Here is a 16,034-nt window from a genome sequence, read left to right as displayed (position 1 = left end):
ATTGACAAAAGGTGTTGATTTATTTTTTCATATTTTTGTGATGCAGTTTTTGGGTGACTGCATTATCACTTTGGTCAGTTTTCAGTGGGGTTAGTCCCTAATAGCAACACAATTGTACATTGAAGTTTGGTTCATTATCGATCATTTGTATGACGGTTATAGCACCCCCCCACACTATTACAAACAGATCTAATAAACGATTAATCAAGTGCAGTAAAAAGTCACACATCTTACCATCACACATCTTCCATGACAATTAACCATCCACACAGGACCACCACCTAATGTGTTTATATATGCGCAGTCTTATATAATCAACACATGATTACATTACACTGGTGGCAGGAAAGGAAAACTTCTGATACAAGCAAACCACTTGGAATAGAAGCACACTTGTACTAACTCTCAAGGGGCGTGCTTCTACTCGATAGGATTAGATTAAAATACTTCTAAAGCCTCGTGCAATCCGTAATCGGATATTGATTGCTTTCCCCAAGTAAGCTCATCACTGGCTATATATTCAAGTTACATGATGAGTGCACTTTGTGTTGTGTTGCCAGGTTGAGATACCAATTTCCAGCGGTGTTGTGCTTGACCAGAATTCGAAACGGAGTCACTCGGATTGTAGTGCAGTGTGACAACTTACTATAGGCACCCCTCGCGAAGCGCTCCCCCCCCGCCAACCCCAATAGCGCGAATTCTCAGTTAAGAGATTCATGTTTTAGGGACATACTTCACACTTACGCAATGCCTCTCACAGTTACGCGCTCAGGAACAAACCAGAATATTTTTAATTTTTTAAGTAAAAACAAATTTTAACTTATAATCTTTCAAAGTAAATTATATATATTTCGCAGGATAACCAACTAAAATCTCAATCCAACGGCGTCACCGCGTCATGGCAGCGCCCAGCGCACGGGCTGGGCGTAGTCGTCATAGATCAGAGTAGAAGCAGCCCACACGGAAGCGTTCAAGAAGCCCTGAAGCGACTCCTTATTAAGCAATCTCTGTAAGTAATCTTTTAAATCTTAATTATTATTTGTTATTAAACTCCTTATTAATTATTGTTTGTAATGTTAATATTGTCACGTATTACAGCTACAATTTGTAAATCCAGGGCTAAAATCATGAAACGATACTTAATTTTGTCTTCGGTAACGCACCACCCTTACAACGTGCACGTCAACGGGCAAACGTGCTTCTTGCAGCGCGATTCGACTTATGCGCTGTTTTTCAGCAACGCATGTCGCGCGTAGCGCAAGGGACGCCCGTATATTACTGCTACACAGCATGCATAGTTAACAAAATATGACACAAACCGTTATTAGCCATAAACATAACGTTCGCACAAAGCTTACTCTAAATAGGGAGAACATGCACACTCCAAAAATTCAGCCGTCAGGGTCGGGACATGACCTTCTGCATACCAGGCGAGATATTTAACATTGAACCTCATTCACTTAGGACCGTCCCTAAGTCAACTCAGCCTGAAACCTGGTGACGAGTGTAAGCATCTGCGTTAGTGAGTCGGGTGAGGTGCTAACTACACCATGCCCTTTCGTGTGCCATGCCGGCTTTAATAGGTGCTCGCTAACACCGCGATCTGCAAGGCCGAATGGGACGATCTTTGTCTCCGTGTCTGTGCACGCGTGTAGAACGCACGCGTCAGCAAGAGCACTCCCCGTAGCGTCGGACACCCCAGGAGGAGGAGCGTGCGATGGCTTTGGCAGCCGCAGGACGGTAACATCCATCGCGTGCCGGTCCAGACTAGCGAGCCGCATTTCATTAGCGGGAAGCAAAAACCTCTGGAACGAATCCTGGCTCCCACTCGCACCCCCCGTTTCACGAGCACCGCACTCCCAGATCTCGCTCTGCGCGGACAAGAGCCACCCCACCCCAAGAGAGGGTGTACAGGGCAATCTGCTGCTGTCCTTACGCTCGTTGTGAGACACGCGCGCATCTCATTACTTATTTATGTCCACTGGGCCGCGCAGAATCTTTATGGCTCTGTTTAATATGAATGCATTGTACGGGATATTCATAACGCTGACAATTGCCATTTCTGTAAATATAACGACGAAATTATTTCCATATTGTCAGTAATTAAATTCACATTGTGGCAGGGTTATTCATTGCAATGTTGTTACAAAGATGATTCCCGTTGAATTTAATGTGATCGTGTTAGGAGCAATAATATGAATTAATATTGGATTGCCATTATTACATATATAAAGAAACTAGCTTTACTACCCGACTTCGCCCGGGACTTGGATTCACCACGCCCGACCGCCTTTGTATCCCCAGTGGCGATGTTCACACACCACACCAGTTACTCGTTTGAGGCTGAGTCGACCTAGGTGAGGCCCAGGACCAGTTCAAATAATCGTCACCGGTGGTGGCCGTGAGCGGGAATCGAACTCGGGTCGCCAGGTTCGTAGCGCAGCGTGCGAATCGCTACGCAGTCGCTGCCCCCCCCCCCATACACACAGGATAAAGACAAAGATCCCCCGTGTAGCCTGTGAGACTGTAGGGGGCAAGTGCTGTTAGCGAGCACCTATGAAGGCCGGCACGGCACACGAGAGGGTGGGTGGCCAGCACCACGCCCGGCCGCCTTTGTCCCCCCAGTGGCAATGTTCACACACCACACCAGTTACTCGTTTGAGGCTGAGTCGACCTAGGTGAGGCCCAGGACCGGTTCAAATAATCGTCACCAGTGGAGGCCATAAGCGGGAATCGAACTCGGGTCGCCGGGTTCGTAGCGCAGCGCGCTAACCACTACACTACCGCTCCCCCCACACACACACACGACTTTCAGGGTGCGTACGGTAGTTAACGACTGAAATAAACAGGACCCTGCGGGGTGGGGTGGTAGGAACGAATAACCAAAGCAGATAAACATAATGTATTATTACACTTGTTTAGCCAGGAAAGCCCCACTGAGTCTAAAGGTTTTTGTAGGGTCCTGCCAAGTGTTTGCAGTAGGGGGCGATGTTGCTACACCTAATCGGACGATAGGAAGGGAGAGTTTGAGGCCTAGTTCTAGGCTTTAGGCCTAGCTGTAGGCTTTAGGCCGCTGTGAGTTAATTTTTAATTTAAATGATTTAATTATTTATGTAAAAGCTTTAAATGTAAATGTTTCTATTTAAAAACATCAGGGAATGTAATATTGTTAAACATTAACTCCCTTTCACACACGCGGGGGTACGATACGAAGGGAGAGTTTGAGGCCTAGTTCTAGGCTTTAGGCCTAGCTGTAGGCTTTAGGCCGCTGTGAGTTAATTTTTAATTGTAATGTTTTTATTATTTATGTAAAAGCTTTAAATTTAAATGTTTCAATTTAAAAACATCAGGGAATGTAACATTGTTAAACATGAACTCCCTTTCACACACGCGGGGGTACGATACGAAGGAGAGTTTGAGGCATAGTTCTAGGCTTTAGGCCTAGCTGTAGGCTTTAGGCAGCTGTGAGTGAATTTAAAATTTAAATGTTTTAATTAAAAGCTATCTCAGGGAATTATAAGGGAATGTTAGACTTGTTTAGCCAGGAAAGCCTCATTAATTTAAATGTTTTAATTAAAAGCTATCTCAGGGAATTATAAGGGAATGTTACACTTGTTTAGCCAGGAAAGCCTCACTGAGTCTAAAGGTTTTTGTAGGGTCATGCCAAGTGTTTGCAGTAGGGGGCGATGTTGCTACACCTAATCGGACATCAGCCTATTGTAGGCTGGTTCATTTCGTTCCTACCAGTATAAAGCAATGCTGCGCGATGTACGACTGAGACCTGCAACACATTTGTATGGCACTTTACTCGCGCCGCAGAGGGTTGGGGTGCGTGACATGAGCAGGCACACTGCGTTACGCTTCCGCATGCGCGGGTGACATGCCAGAGATGTGACGTCACAGCTCACTTGCCGTGCAAAATATATGCATTATTGCGCCCCCCCCCCCCCCCCCGAAATACAAAAGTCTATTTTTATACTTTTTGCATTGTGTACAGTCTGGAAGCTACCCACATGGCAAATTTCAAGTTTGTTGCATGTCGGGATGTATGCTAAACATTTTGAACAGACACACATATTCACAAATTTCCCTTTTACATATATAGATAAACTACATCATCATCAGCCTCCATTCCAGCATATTTCCAGGTCTGGCAATGTACAAATCTTCTTGAAATGCGTTTATCCTCCCATCTCTCCTCTTTCTCTGCCACTCTCCCGTCCTCGACTCTATCTTCCATGGCTTTCCTTATCAATCCTCTCCATGGTATCCATTGGATGCCCACCTCAGTATATTTCCTTGTATTCCCACGTCTTGCACCTCTTCTAGTCGTCTATTGCTCTTCGAGCAGACTATAGTTATTTTAGCAGCCTATTCTATTGATTACAATTGTCCAGAGCGTTTCAATTTTGCCCTTTCTATTAACCACACTCCTTTAGCTGCGTCTCTTCCCCTCATATTTTCTGAAATAAGCCCTGCTCTGTCTCATCTATATAACCTCTTGCTGCAGTGGTTCTCTTGCTATATTTCTCTTGCCTCAGCAGTCCGCCTGCTGTATTTTTTCACCTAAAGACGATTGCTTGTGTTGTGATCGAAACGTCGTGATTAAAAAAAAATTATCTACGTGACTTTACTGAAAGACCCAAAGAGTATACTTGCTCTGTCTTTCATAAACACAGAACAGGGGCTGCTCGGCATTATGTACCTGGGTTCAATTCCTGACTCGGGCACCTTTCTACGTGGCATTGCTTTTTTCTGGATTCTCCGCTTTCCTACCGTAGCTAAAAACAACCCATGCAATGTAAGTGAAAAACTCACATTTTACAATAACAAAATGGCCTTAAAAGGAAAACAATTAGAATAAATGTCGTTTCGGGCAATAGTCCTTCAAATAATGTATACAAAGTAACTGGTATTGGGTCAAACATCCCAATGCTGAAAATGTACATGCAAAACACTCAATTTGAATTGCACAGCAGCAACATCGCCCTCTACTGTATGTATGTACGTACAACTTCTAACCGGAGGTGCGGGGCAAGGACAACAGACTAAACACAAAAAGCAAGGCCCTCCCGGAAGCGTCCTACGACTCAGCGATGCTCTCTAAACAAGCGAACACAAAATAATTATATTCAGCTCTTTACATTTCCCCTCATCCGTTCACCACGCTTTAGATTTTCTTTCCATCTTCCGCGGGAATTTACTGCTGCTGCCGTTAATGTCTCCTTGACATTGGGCCAATCCCCTCCACTTATTTTACTTGCGCCTCAAGGTCATCATCATTATTATTATTATTCACTGTGACGTAATCCATTATCGTCCATTCACTTCCATCCAATCTATACGCACTGCAGGGAATTGAATATTTATAACTTTTATTTGACATAAATTTGTGTTTAACATCAATTTATATCTAACATGTATTTATGTTTGCAATATTTTCACTTCTGATTATTCTACTTCATTGCTGTACTTTGTTTAATTTTTTATGTTATCACTGTTCAGCCCCAGGTCACTGTTAGTGATGAGACTCATAGCTGGTCTCTTGATTTCTCAACTGGTTTGCACAAAATAAAGTTCAAAATATAATGTATGACCTCTCTGACCCATCCTTTTCTTTAAAAAAATGTTTAATCACCTCTCATCACACTTGCTGGACATGTATCCACAAGATTGTCAACACCTCTGATTTGAGACCGAATTGGTTACTTCATATTGCACTCACGTACCTTAATCTATTTCAACACCATTATTATTTTAAGTTTTATCTCTTGACCACTACAATCTATAACCTTCCCTTACCTCACCTTGTTTAATCCCACTACATCAAGTTGTAAATTTGTCCATCGTGCCCGCCGCTTTTTTATGGTTCACGTTCATGTCACGATATTTTCAGAAGACATTAGATCTACCCTATTGTTCACTTCAGCAAGGAGACACATTTTTTAATGTCACTTATATTGCCATCCCAAGCAAAAAATACATATAATTGAGTGTCACCGTGTCTTTCAAATCAGCGTCACCGTGTTTTTTAAATGAGCATTGGACAACTGCTCAACTCTATTGCAAGTCGGTGAATTCCTATGGCAGGGACCTACCTCTATATGGAACAAGCATCGCCCTCGACTGCCTACCAAGCACCACGTGGTGCTCACACTTGAACAATTCTATCAGGATGATGATGAAAAATATCATGATGAAGATGATGATAACGTGGAAATAGACGTAAAGATTTAAACTAATGCTATGCATTGCACGCTTTCAGATGCGCTTCTGCAGTCATCTGGAACGCTCTTCCTTCCGATATTAGGAAGCCACTGGAGCTATGCACTTTTAAACATAAATTGAAAACGAATTTTTTTAGAATTGCTTTTTGTGTTTCGTTTGTTGTCCTTCCCCCGCTTAGCATAGTTGGCTACGTACGGTGCGAAAGAAATCCAACATACACAAATGACGACTGCGAGCGCTGGTGCTCTGTTCCTCTCGCTAAAAAATTATTCATTTCAGTTCGTGATTTATAGTGAAACTTAAAAGTGAGGCTATATAAGTGCGTGCAGTAAATCTCTACAGTGTTGCCTGTTGCTATGTCAGCTGTTCTTCGCACGGAACATGAAACATTGCAAGGGAATTAAATTTACAATAAGAATGTAAAATGAACCCGTTACCTCTCACGCAAATAGGCATGTTACTTTGCAAAGAGCCATAGGTGCACATTTGACTGAGTACAGGCAAAACAGAACATGAAATATAGTCCTTTGGAAAAACAAAACACTGCATACGTTACGCCGAATCTTTCATCAGTTGATACGTAAAATATTCCATAAATATAAATCACCGTACAATGATTAAACAAACCTGCCAGGTGGCATTGTAGAGAAAGCACTTGCAAGTTACGAGTTCGAATCACAGTTGGGGATTACTCGTACTTTCCAATACCAAGACCTGTAAAATAAGGTAAGTAAACGGTGGTTGCCTTCAATAAGGACTGACGCTTGATAAAGGAATATGCAATTCCCAATGCTGGTTAAGGGCATCCCATACCATAATTTGACCAAATTCTCCATCCACAATTATGAGTATTATTACGCTTATTTACCCAGGGAAGCCTCGCTGAGTCTCAAGACTTTATTTTTGGATGGTCCTGCTGAGTATTTGCAATCGGAGGCGACGTTGCTGCTGTGTGTAATCTCAAGTGAGTCATTTGCTGGTAATGTTTCCGCATTAGGATGTTTGGCCCATATCAATTATATCCTCCCACACCTCCGATTTAGCACGGTTGGCTACGTACGGTGCGAAAGAAGTTCAACATACATACAATGTACATGCATTGTGTGTTTAGTTGTGGGAGAAAACTAGAGAACCTGCAGTAAACTCATGCAGAGCAGGGGAAAATGTAACATCGTCGCACAAATTCGGAAAAGAAACCCAAAGTCCTTGTTGATGCAAGGCACGAGTGTTATCACGGTGCCGCCCTAAGGACCCAACCAAAAGCACTTTAAATCTTTCCCACCTATCTGTCCACACTTCTCCAAGTTTTTAAACGCAATTGCAATTAGCTTTGTCTTGTGCAGTAATTCCCCAACGATGCAAGCAATTTTCCAGGTGATGTCACCGCGCTCGGAGTGCTCCACAAATGGGTGGCCAGAATTATGCGTAGCCAAGCTTGCAATTTAAAACGAATGTTAAGGTGTCACAAACGTAGGGGTGCGGGGGGGGGAATCATGTGACGCATTGCGCACTTGCCACACCGCATAGTGAACATCGACGGACTATTGATTGAACTGAATTCATTCCCTGGGCTGAGCGCTCAGGATGAGGAAAGCTGACAACAGATAATTTATCAATAAATGGCTCATGACTCTGTGGTCTAATGTAATACGCTGGGCGTGTCACGTAATATGATGCAGGACAATAAGTTATACTCACAAAACATTTTTTGATAAGGCATGATGAATTGGGTTGTATTTCGTCAGTCTGTGATGCGTTCTCTTGATTGTGTTTCACTGTATTGGGTTGTTGGCGTGGTGTAGTGGTCAGCGCGCTGGACTTACAATCCAGTGGCCGCCCGTTCAATTAGATCTCCTGGCGCAGCGGTTGAAACAATGGTGGCAAGTTTATGTTAACTACCTTATCTGGTATGCAGGAGGTCGTGGTTTCAATCCCAACCCTGACGCCTGTAAATTTTTAGTTTGCATGTTCTAACTGTGGTCACGTGGATTTTTCTCTGGGTACCTCTGGTTTTTCCATCCACATTTAGAAACATGCTTTTAGAGTATTTGGCTGCAATACATTTCCACGTGATAAGCCACTTTGTTTAGCTATCGTTTGTGACCAGGACGAGCTATATAGCTCAGTGGGCCTTGCCTGGTAAAATAAAAAATAGTTTTAGTTAAAATCCTCCCAACTCTGTCCACCCAACAGTATAAATGTGTATACCACAGTTAGTCGATTGGTAGATCGCATACGGTGGGGTAAAGTGTGGCTACTCCCACCTCTTTCAAGATGTCTGGGAAACGAGGAAGAGTAGGCCAAGTACCCTCCATAGAAGGTCTCTGCAGTGCTTCCTCAAGCAGAGGCCCTTCTGCCAGCAGTGGCATGAGCGCCTTTGCCATCTTTTACAATTTTTCTGATCTTATCAATACCTAAAAGTTCAATTGGGACCAATGTAATTTTTTATTTACCTGGGAAAGATCGGCTGAATCTCAACACTCTTTTTAACAAGTCATACTGAGGAAATGTGGCCATTTCCCTATCGAGCATTGCCACACGTTTACTGTAGTTGTGTATTAATTGGGAGTAAAGCGGTGGCACAGCGGTTAGTACCAGAGGTGGGACAAAGTCATTGTTATGCAAGTCCAAGTCGAGTCGCAAGTCATCAAATTCATGACTCGAGTCTGACTCGAGTCCAAGTCACATGACTCGAGTCCACATCTCATAGGTGGGACAAAGTCATTGTTATGCAAGTCCAAGTCGAGTCGCAAGTCATCAAATTCATGACTCGAGTCTGACTCGAGTCCAAGTCACATGACTCGAGTCCACATCTCATAGGTGGGACAAAGTCATTGTTATGCAAGTCCAAGTCGAGTCGCAAGTCATCAAATTCATGACTCGAGTCTGACTCGAGTCCAAGTCACATGACTCGAGTCCACACCTCTGGTTAGTACGCTGCACTATGAACACGGTTCACCAAAACTCCATTTCTGGGCAAGCCTAACATCAGTGGTGAAAGGCATCTGAACAAATTGTGGGCTCCCCCTTCACCAAACAGCACCGACCAGCGTATTGTCAAACTGTCCCCGTGAACAACGTCGAGTGAGTGGAGACACCTTGACATCCAGCAGTGGATTAATGAAGGGCTGATCATTATAATTAATAGAAGCTGTAGCAGCTCCATGTAAGCACACACCTTGGGGAGCAAGCACAAATGCTTATATCCACGTGAGTCGCTTGTATCAGAAAGCTAAGCTACACTAGTGTAATGCAAATATGATTCTTATAAAGGAACTTCGTCTACCTAAGCACAAATAACAAAGACTCAACATCTGCCAAGGACACTTTGGCCTTTAGTGAAAGGAACAAATAAAATAGGTGAAGTGTTCGGCTATGATTCTTCTGACAAAAATGTGTTCAGCTATGTGCTATGGAGAAAGGGACATCACCAGAAAAGCGTTGCAGCACAAATACGTTTTCCTTTTAAGGGAAGGCAGTGATATTGACAAATGTGTTGTCGCTTTTGTTATTTGTGCTCATCTAAGGTGTGCTTAGACGCTCCAGCATCTACTCGGTTTACTCAGCTGAGTTGAAGGTCATTTTCAAATGTCACTGTCACCGGTCCACCTTTACAGCAAAATGCACTCTTGAAGCTTCGCTGCTGTTTGGTGAAGCCACGTCGTGGGAACCAAATCATTCACTCGACACACACCGGCTGAGCGGACAGCACACTGGCCTCTCAGACAACCAGCTGCCTACATGTTTATGCATAGAACGTTCGGGATTTAAGGCTGTGTGCAAATAGCATCGTAAAAAAAGTGTTTAACTAAAAATAAATCCTGCCGGATGTTGCTGGGGCCCACAATGCACAACTCACAGCCTGAAGATTGCGATCCCATGAGCTGGATAGGAGTCGTCTCGGTCCATCACTCTTATGGGGGTTCATAAAATTAGTACCACTGTGTAAGAAGTCAAAGTTATATTGCTTTGTGGAGAGACTGCTGCTCTCCATACGAATGTGGAATTGCCACCACTGTGCTGAGGGTCTGGAATGGTCGTTCATGTATGGTTAGCGGCTCTAACGTTCGCCGTAAACGATTTGGTGTGGTGAGGCTGAGTGTCACGACATAACGAACCGACATGTGTTCGTATCAAAATATAGCTCAATTTTAAAACAGCATGAGAGACAAAAAGTTAAACGCGTTACATGGACAAAAAGAGTACTGTGTACGTCGGCCCATGTCTATAATTGAGTCAAACTGGGGCGGCGTTGCCGGATCACCAAGAGTTGGAACGTGTGCAAGTCACCCGTCTGCAGGCCTAATGAGGTGACTGGAGGAGGAACCTCTTTGGGCCTGCAGATTGGGTGCGTGTAGGAGGCCGTAGATAACAACCGTGGATAACAAGCGAGGTGTTGTTATCCACTACTCCTCGATGTTTACCGTGCCCCCACTCAGCAACGACATCCACCGGTGTGGTGTAGGCTTGCGCTTTTATGTCAATGAAACCCCGTTCATTATCTCGCTCTATGGTTTTGGCAGGGATGAGGCTGTTTCAGTGCTGAAGCCTGTTTTGTTTATTAAAACAAATACTTCGAGGCAGCAATGCATCCTTGAGCTAAACACTGATACAACTGATGCTCCTGATATTGCCTTGCAGCTCGTTATTTAACAAAAACTCTGGTTCACGTTTGATTCAACATGACCCCCCCCCCCCCCGTTAAGGTTTGTATCAGCAAAACCGTGAAGGTTTATTTTTGTTCACCTGAGTAAAACTGCCAGACTCAGAGAGGCAAGAAATGGATCTGGTGCCTTCGTTGCAGACTTGCTTGCCAGTCTGCCCGATAATCTCACACGTGGGACCACAGCGCTGCACAATGCTGCTGCCCGTACACTAAGACCCAACTCAGGAATCACATTACAGTACTCTTGTAATTAAGTCACTACACTTGCAGTCTATAGGATTCAGAATTAACCTGAAAGTTTCCCTTTCACTGTTTAACACCTTGATACCTTGGCACAAAGGAATTTTGCATTACTTGTTTTTCCCTATGACCCCGTCTGAAATCTTCAACAAAGATTTCTACTTGTCCCTTGGGTTAAACTATACTCTCAGGGACACAGGACTTTCTGTTTAATGGACAAACATTATGGATCTCATTCTCCAAGCGAATTAGGGACTTAAAAAAAATCGATAAATGAATCAATTTGAAGCTGTAGCTAAACACATCCCATCTCCTCTGCCCTTTACACTGTTAATGTTTTTATTTATTTAACAATTGCAGTATTACCTGTGTCACCAATTCCTCATAGCACTAATTCCCGTAATATTTACTTAATAACCCGATTAACCAATTAACGCTTAACTAGAATCACTATGCACAAAAACCTTCGTTTCATTACCAACACAATGCACTTTATTATAATTAAGGACAGCCTATTTTCACCAAACCTAAATAGATTCCAATTATTACGCTAATTTAATCTGAAAGTCACAAACTGGCAAATCAACTCTATGAATGAAACTGGATCATGTATATGATTGTGCTTATGACGTCACTGCACCTACGGAACGACCAGGATCAAGAATCTCTTTGACGCGATGAGAGTTGAGCTGATGCTGTGTGTAATTTACAGAGAAACGTCGAATATAAAATTGTAAAATTGTTCTTACTTTTCAACATTCAGATTTGATGAAAAACCTGATCAATTGGAATATTTTCCCATGTAACAACTTCGTTTGATTGGCTCTGTCAGGTAGTGGAGGGTATAGATGAAAACTGACAAACCTACATAATCAAATTCAAAACTAACTAATTCTGAATTGTAGTAATACAGTTTATCTTCTTTTACTTTTCCCAAATGAATTCAAATTATCGCGGTCATGTCGTGAAGAAAAAAAATACATTCGGAACTCTCACAGCCAGCAGTGAATCACCTTGTGTCAGAGAATGGCCCTGAATGATGTTATCAATATTTCTCAAACGAACTTCAGTACACACTACACCACTCCATTTACATGCCCTGCACAAAGTGTTCATCACATCCACCAAAACCGACATTTTCAACTATCACAACAGGATGAGACTAAAAAGTTGCTCGACTTGAGAACCCGGTTAAATTGGTGGGTAGTAGCTACCTGGACTCAAACTCAGGTTCTCAGCATTGCTGGCTCAGTGCTCTGACCCTTAAAAAGACATCCCGCTTTACCGTGCTCTATTTTCGATTGCAACGCACCTTGGGACTACATATTGTGAATGGCGCTGTTTATATAAGCTTGATTATGTATTTATTGATTAAAATAGAACTGGCAAAATATCTCAAAGCAGGACCCCCATGAAAGTGTGTCTTAGAACTCAGGAGGTATTTTCTAAATGACATAAAAGGTCATGAGTTTTCTCTACTGTGATGAAGATAAGATTCCACAATATGCGTAGATGTTCATTGCATGTACAAAAGCGCAGTCTTATCCAGATCACAAATGCAATGCACGTTTGGACATCTCGTTTTCAGACCACAAACTGAAACACATGAAAAAAAAGTGGTCAAGCAATGGGAAGCAGTGAAACAAAGACAACGTTAGATTGGTTTTTACCCTTATAGGACTCATCAGTATGGCAACAGTCATAAATGTTCGCTGCTGCCATATGGAGAGGGCTTGTCCCTTTACACGACGGGGAGCCATTAGCCTGCTGAATTTCAAGGATGATTCCAATCTTTAAACGGTGGGTTTTCTCAACATATAGAGATATGAATCACTGTGCTGGAGGTCAACTTTGAGACTCCATGGCTCATGTATTATTTCCTTACCATCAATTATAATAAAGTGACCTTTCTATTTCACCCACAGAGCAGATTACGGTTATTTCACAACAACAACAACAACCACAACGGTGATGCCATTTCACTTACCGTGTTAAGCTCACTGATGTACTTGAGCAAGTCATCTTGTAATGTCACCCCAATATCCTTGCTCTGGAAAACATTTGGAGAGAAAACAAAAGAGAACACCGTTAAAACACCAAACCAGGCATGTCAACACATTACAGAAATGTAATTCCACACGTCACTCACCTCTGCTACCCAAAGCGCCACGCGCAGTCCCAAACGCCTACCGTCTCCCCCCCCTCCCCCATGTATAAATTCTCACACCATTAAGGATACGACAGGAATGTAATATACAAGTTTCGCTTAAACAAGCTTGCGTCTTTTTCTAACTTTCTGTCTATCTCCAGGGTATAGGGTCACTGCCCCCCCCGCCCGCCCCTTCCTCCTCTCCCTTTCCCACTGCCTGGGATTGTTTTTCTCATGCAGCTCGTATCCACCGACTAGAACTGTCAGGAATATCCATAATAGAGTTTTTTTGGGTTAGATCGCGTAAATATATAAATGTGTCATTAAAACCTGCCACCATCCGACACAGCCAACTAGTAAGGGTTGTCACGTAAACAGAACGTGCCAATTCGTCACTAGTACAGCACACCGGTGTGTTGGAGAGCCAAGCCACAACATTTACAATCTGAGTACTCAGTGACAACCCTTAATAGTTGCCTGTGTCGGGTGGTGGCGGGTTTTAACGACACATTTATATATTTACACGATCTAATAAAAAAAAATCTTATGGATGATATTGGTCGCGAAATCCGACGTGTTAAACTGTCAGGATTATGCTCGACTCACAATCATTACACATCTCTATTAGAATGAGTGCCACTTTGCGGAATAGCAATGTCAATTTGTCTTATGGAAACTGAGTCCTGCCATGGGAAGGAGGAAGTTTCCCCAACTGGCTCAGATTATAGCCCAAGGAGATGAGCACTGCACCATTGTTAATTTAAGCAAGCACACAGCTGGGAATTTGTTACTTTTCATCTTCAATTACAAAATATCTTCAAACACAGTATCCAGGGGTGCACTTGAAAGGCATATGGACAACATTGAAACTCAAAAAAAAAACGTAATCCTAAATATAATTATGCCCCATAGTCTGTGGTACCTTATAAATTATGTGGGGGTTAAAATCCCAAAGTCTGCACCTTCTCACGCATATTACAAGTTTGTAGCCCCGTGGCAATTTTTTTTTTACATTCTTAACATTCCGCAAATTTTCATCTTGAAATTTCAAGTGATTATTCCAGAGCATCACAAATTTTAGAATCCGTGAAAACAATCCTCCACATCACCATTCATTTTTGCAGAATGACCTTCTTACAATTATTTAATTTATTCCCAGTATTCTTTGCTGTATACATAAGAAAACCTCTGTGTGTAGACTTGTACACTCTTATCACCATTTTTCTATACGTTATTTTCAGTAATTCTCATCAAAAAAGCATCGTCATATCTCAGACGACTCCCAACTGTTTTTAGAAAACGAGAATGAACTCATACATTCGGGAACTCTTTCCCGGCTCAGGGCTAAGCATTGGCAACTCCTTAAGTGGAAAGCCACAAATTAAATCTCAAAAAGCCACTAGATGTTGCTTGATAGACCTTTCAAAGGAATAAAAAATGTCACTCGTCAATTGAGAAACTCTAAGACCTTATACAGCACCCTTCTTGAAAACTTGCAATTGCTTCTCAATCTGCAGCATGTTGTTGCTCCCAGAAAAGTTGATGGATTTATAGCTCGTCAATTGACAAAAAGGGAAAACCAAAATCTAGTGACTAAATCACTCAGTTGGCAACACTGTTAGGGCTTGAACCGAAGTCCTCAAAGGATGTTGGTTCAATCATTTGGCATTTTCCTCATACCCTTTGAGACAACGAGCCTCTTGGACGTTACGATTTCTTAAATGGCCAAGCTGGATTGGCTTCAACAAGAGAAGCACAGGTTCAGCTGAGCCCCGAGAGCATCTGCCCATCCCGGGGACACGTACCCGCGGGCAGGAGATGGCCAAAAGGGGCAATATTTTCTGTACATCTCAGCTGGGTGTCCTGCTCTCATGCCGCCTCCCACTGCCTACAGAGTGGATATTATTCTCATCAAAACCCCTCCCCCGGTGTGAGGGACATCTGCTCGCGACATCACTGACTCATTTCCCAGTGCCCTCTGTGCTACTTCAACCTCACTCGCTTGTTTTGCTCTTGATTCACTATCGTGGAAGCCTGTGCCCCTTTTAAAGTAAACAATTTGGAAATTATGAAGAAGAAATGCTATCTCACTGAATGGCTTAAACTTGTGACACTGAAATATTCACATGTTTACTCAAATAAGAGTTGTAATCTGGACAGTGTATACCATGTGTTCAACTAATCACGTCACCAGATGGTACTTCTGGTTGGGTACTTGACTAACAATCAGAAAAACATGCGTTCAAATCCAGGTTAGGGCTCGATTTACCCAGCATTACTCCAGGGTCGATAAAACGAGTACTGCTTTATCAGAGAGGAGTAAGGAATTTGCTCTCCTGACTTGGCAGCCAATGGAAGAAAGCTCCATTCCACCTTCATTGGATTGGGGAGACACTTTAACTTTCGACTGGAAGGACAATCAAATTATTCTTAAAATCACAGCTTATTTTTGGATGCTCGTTTGTAGTATTATTAATTCAGTAAGCCCAGGCTCATCTACGCTGCCTTACAATGGAGAAATACTACATAATAAGCACGTTTAGTGCAACAGCCTTTCTTCATAACAGATCATGAAGACATACGATTGTAACTGAAAGGACAATATGGTCTCATGAAAAGAGATATGAATAAAAACAGCTGGAAAAACCAAGAGATTCAATATGTAGGATGCGTTAAATCTCAGCCCAACATCCCTCCAAAGTCATTACATTTAATATGCATTTTTCGGGGAAGTGGACAGTGGTCGTTGTG

At 42.7% G+C, this 16,034-nt stretch overlaps 1 protein-coding gene across 4 annotated transcripts in view; it reads right to left on the bottom strand.

The window, feature by feature from the left end:
* The window catches only part of LOC144934738 (SLIT-ROBO Rho GTPase-activating protein 1-like), a 212,778-nt gene that overhangs the window by 91,894 nt on the left and 104,850 nt on the right, over nt 1–16,034 (bottom strand). For all 4 annotated transcript variants that reach the window (XM_078860826.1, XM_078860828.1, XM_078860827.1 and 1 more), the window contains exon 4: nt 13,122–13,184. In XM_078860826.1, the coding sequence (XP_078716952.1) occupies nt 13,122–13,184 (63 nt within the window). The remainder of the gene's footprint in view (nt 1–13,121; nt 13,185–16,034) is intronic.

Source organism: Lampetra fluviatilis, chromosome 11 (genome assembly GCF_964198595.1).
Source record: "Lampetra fluviatilis chromosome 11, kcLamFluv1.1, whole genome shotgun sequence".
Taxonomy (NCBI): Eukaryota; Metazoa; Chordata; class Hyperoartia; order Petromyzontiformes; family Petromyzontidae; genus Lampetra; species Lampetra fluviatilis.
Note: the sequence above shows the minus strand (reverse complement) of the source record. Positions and strands in the feature narration are given on the sequence as shown.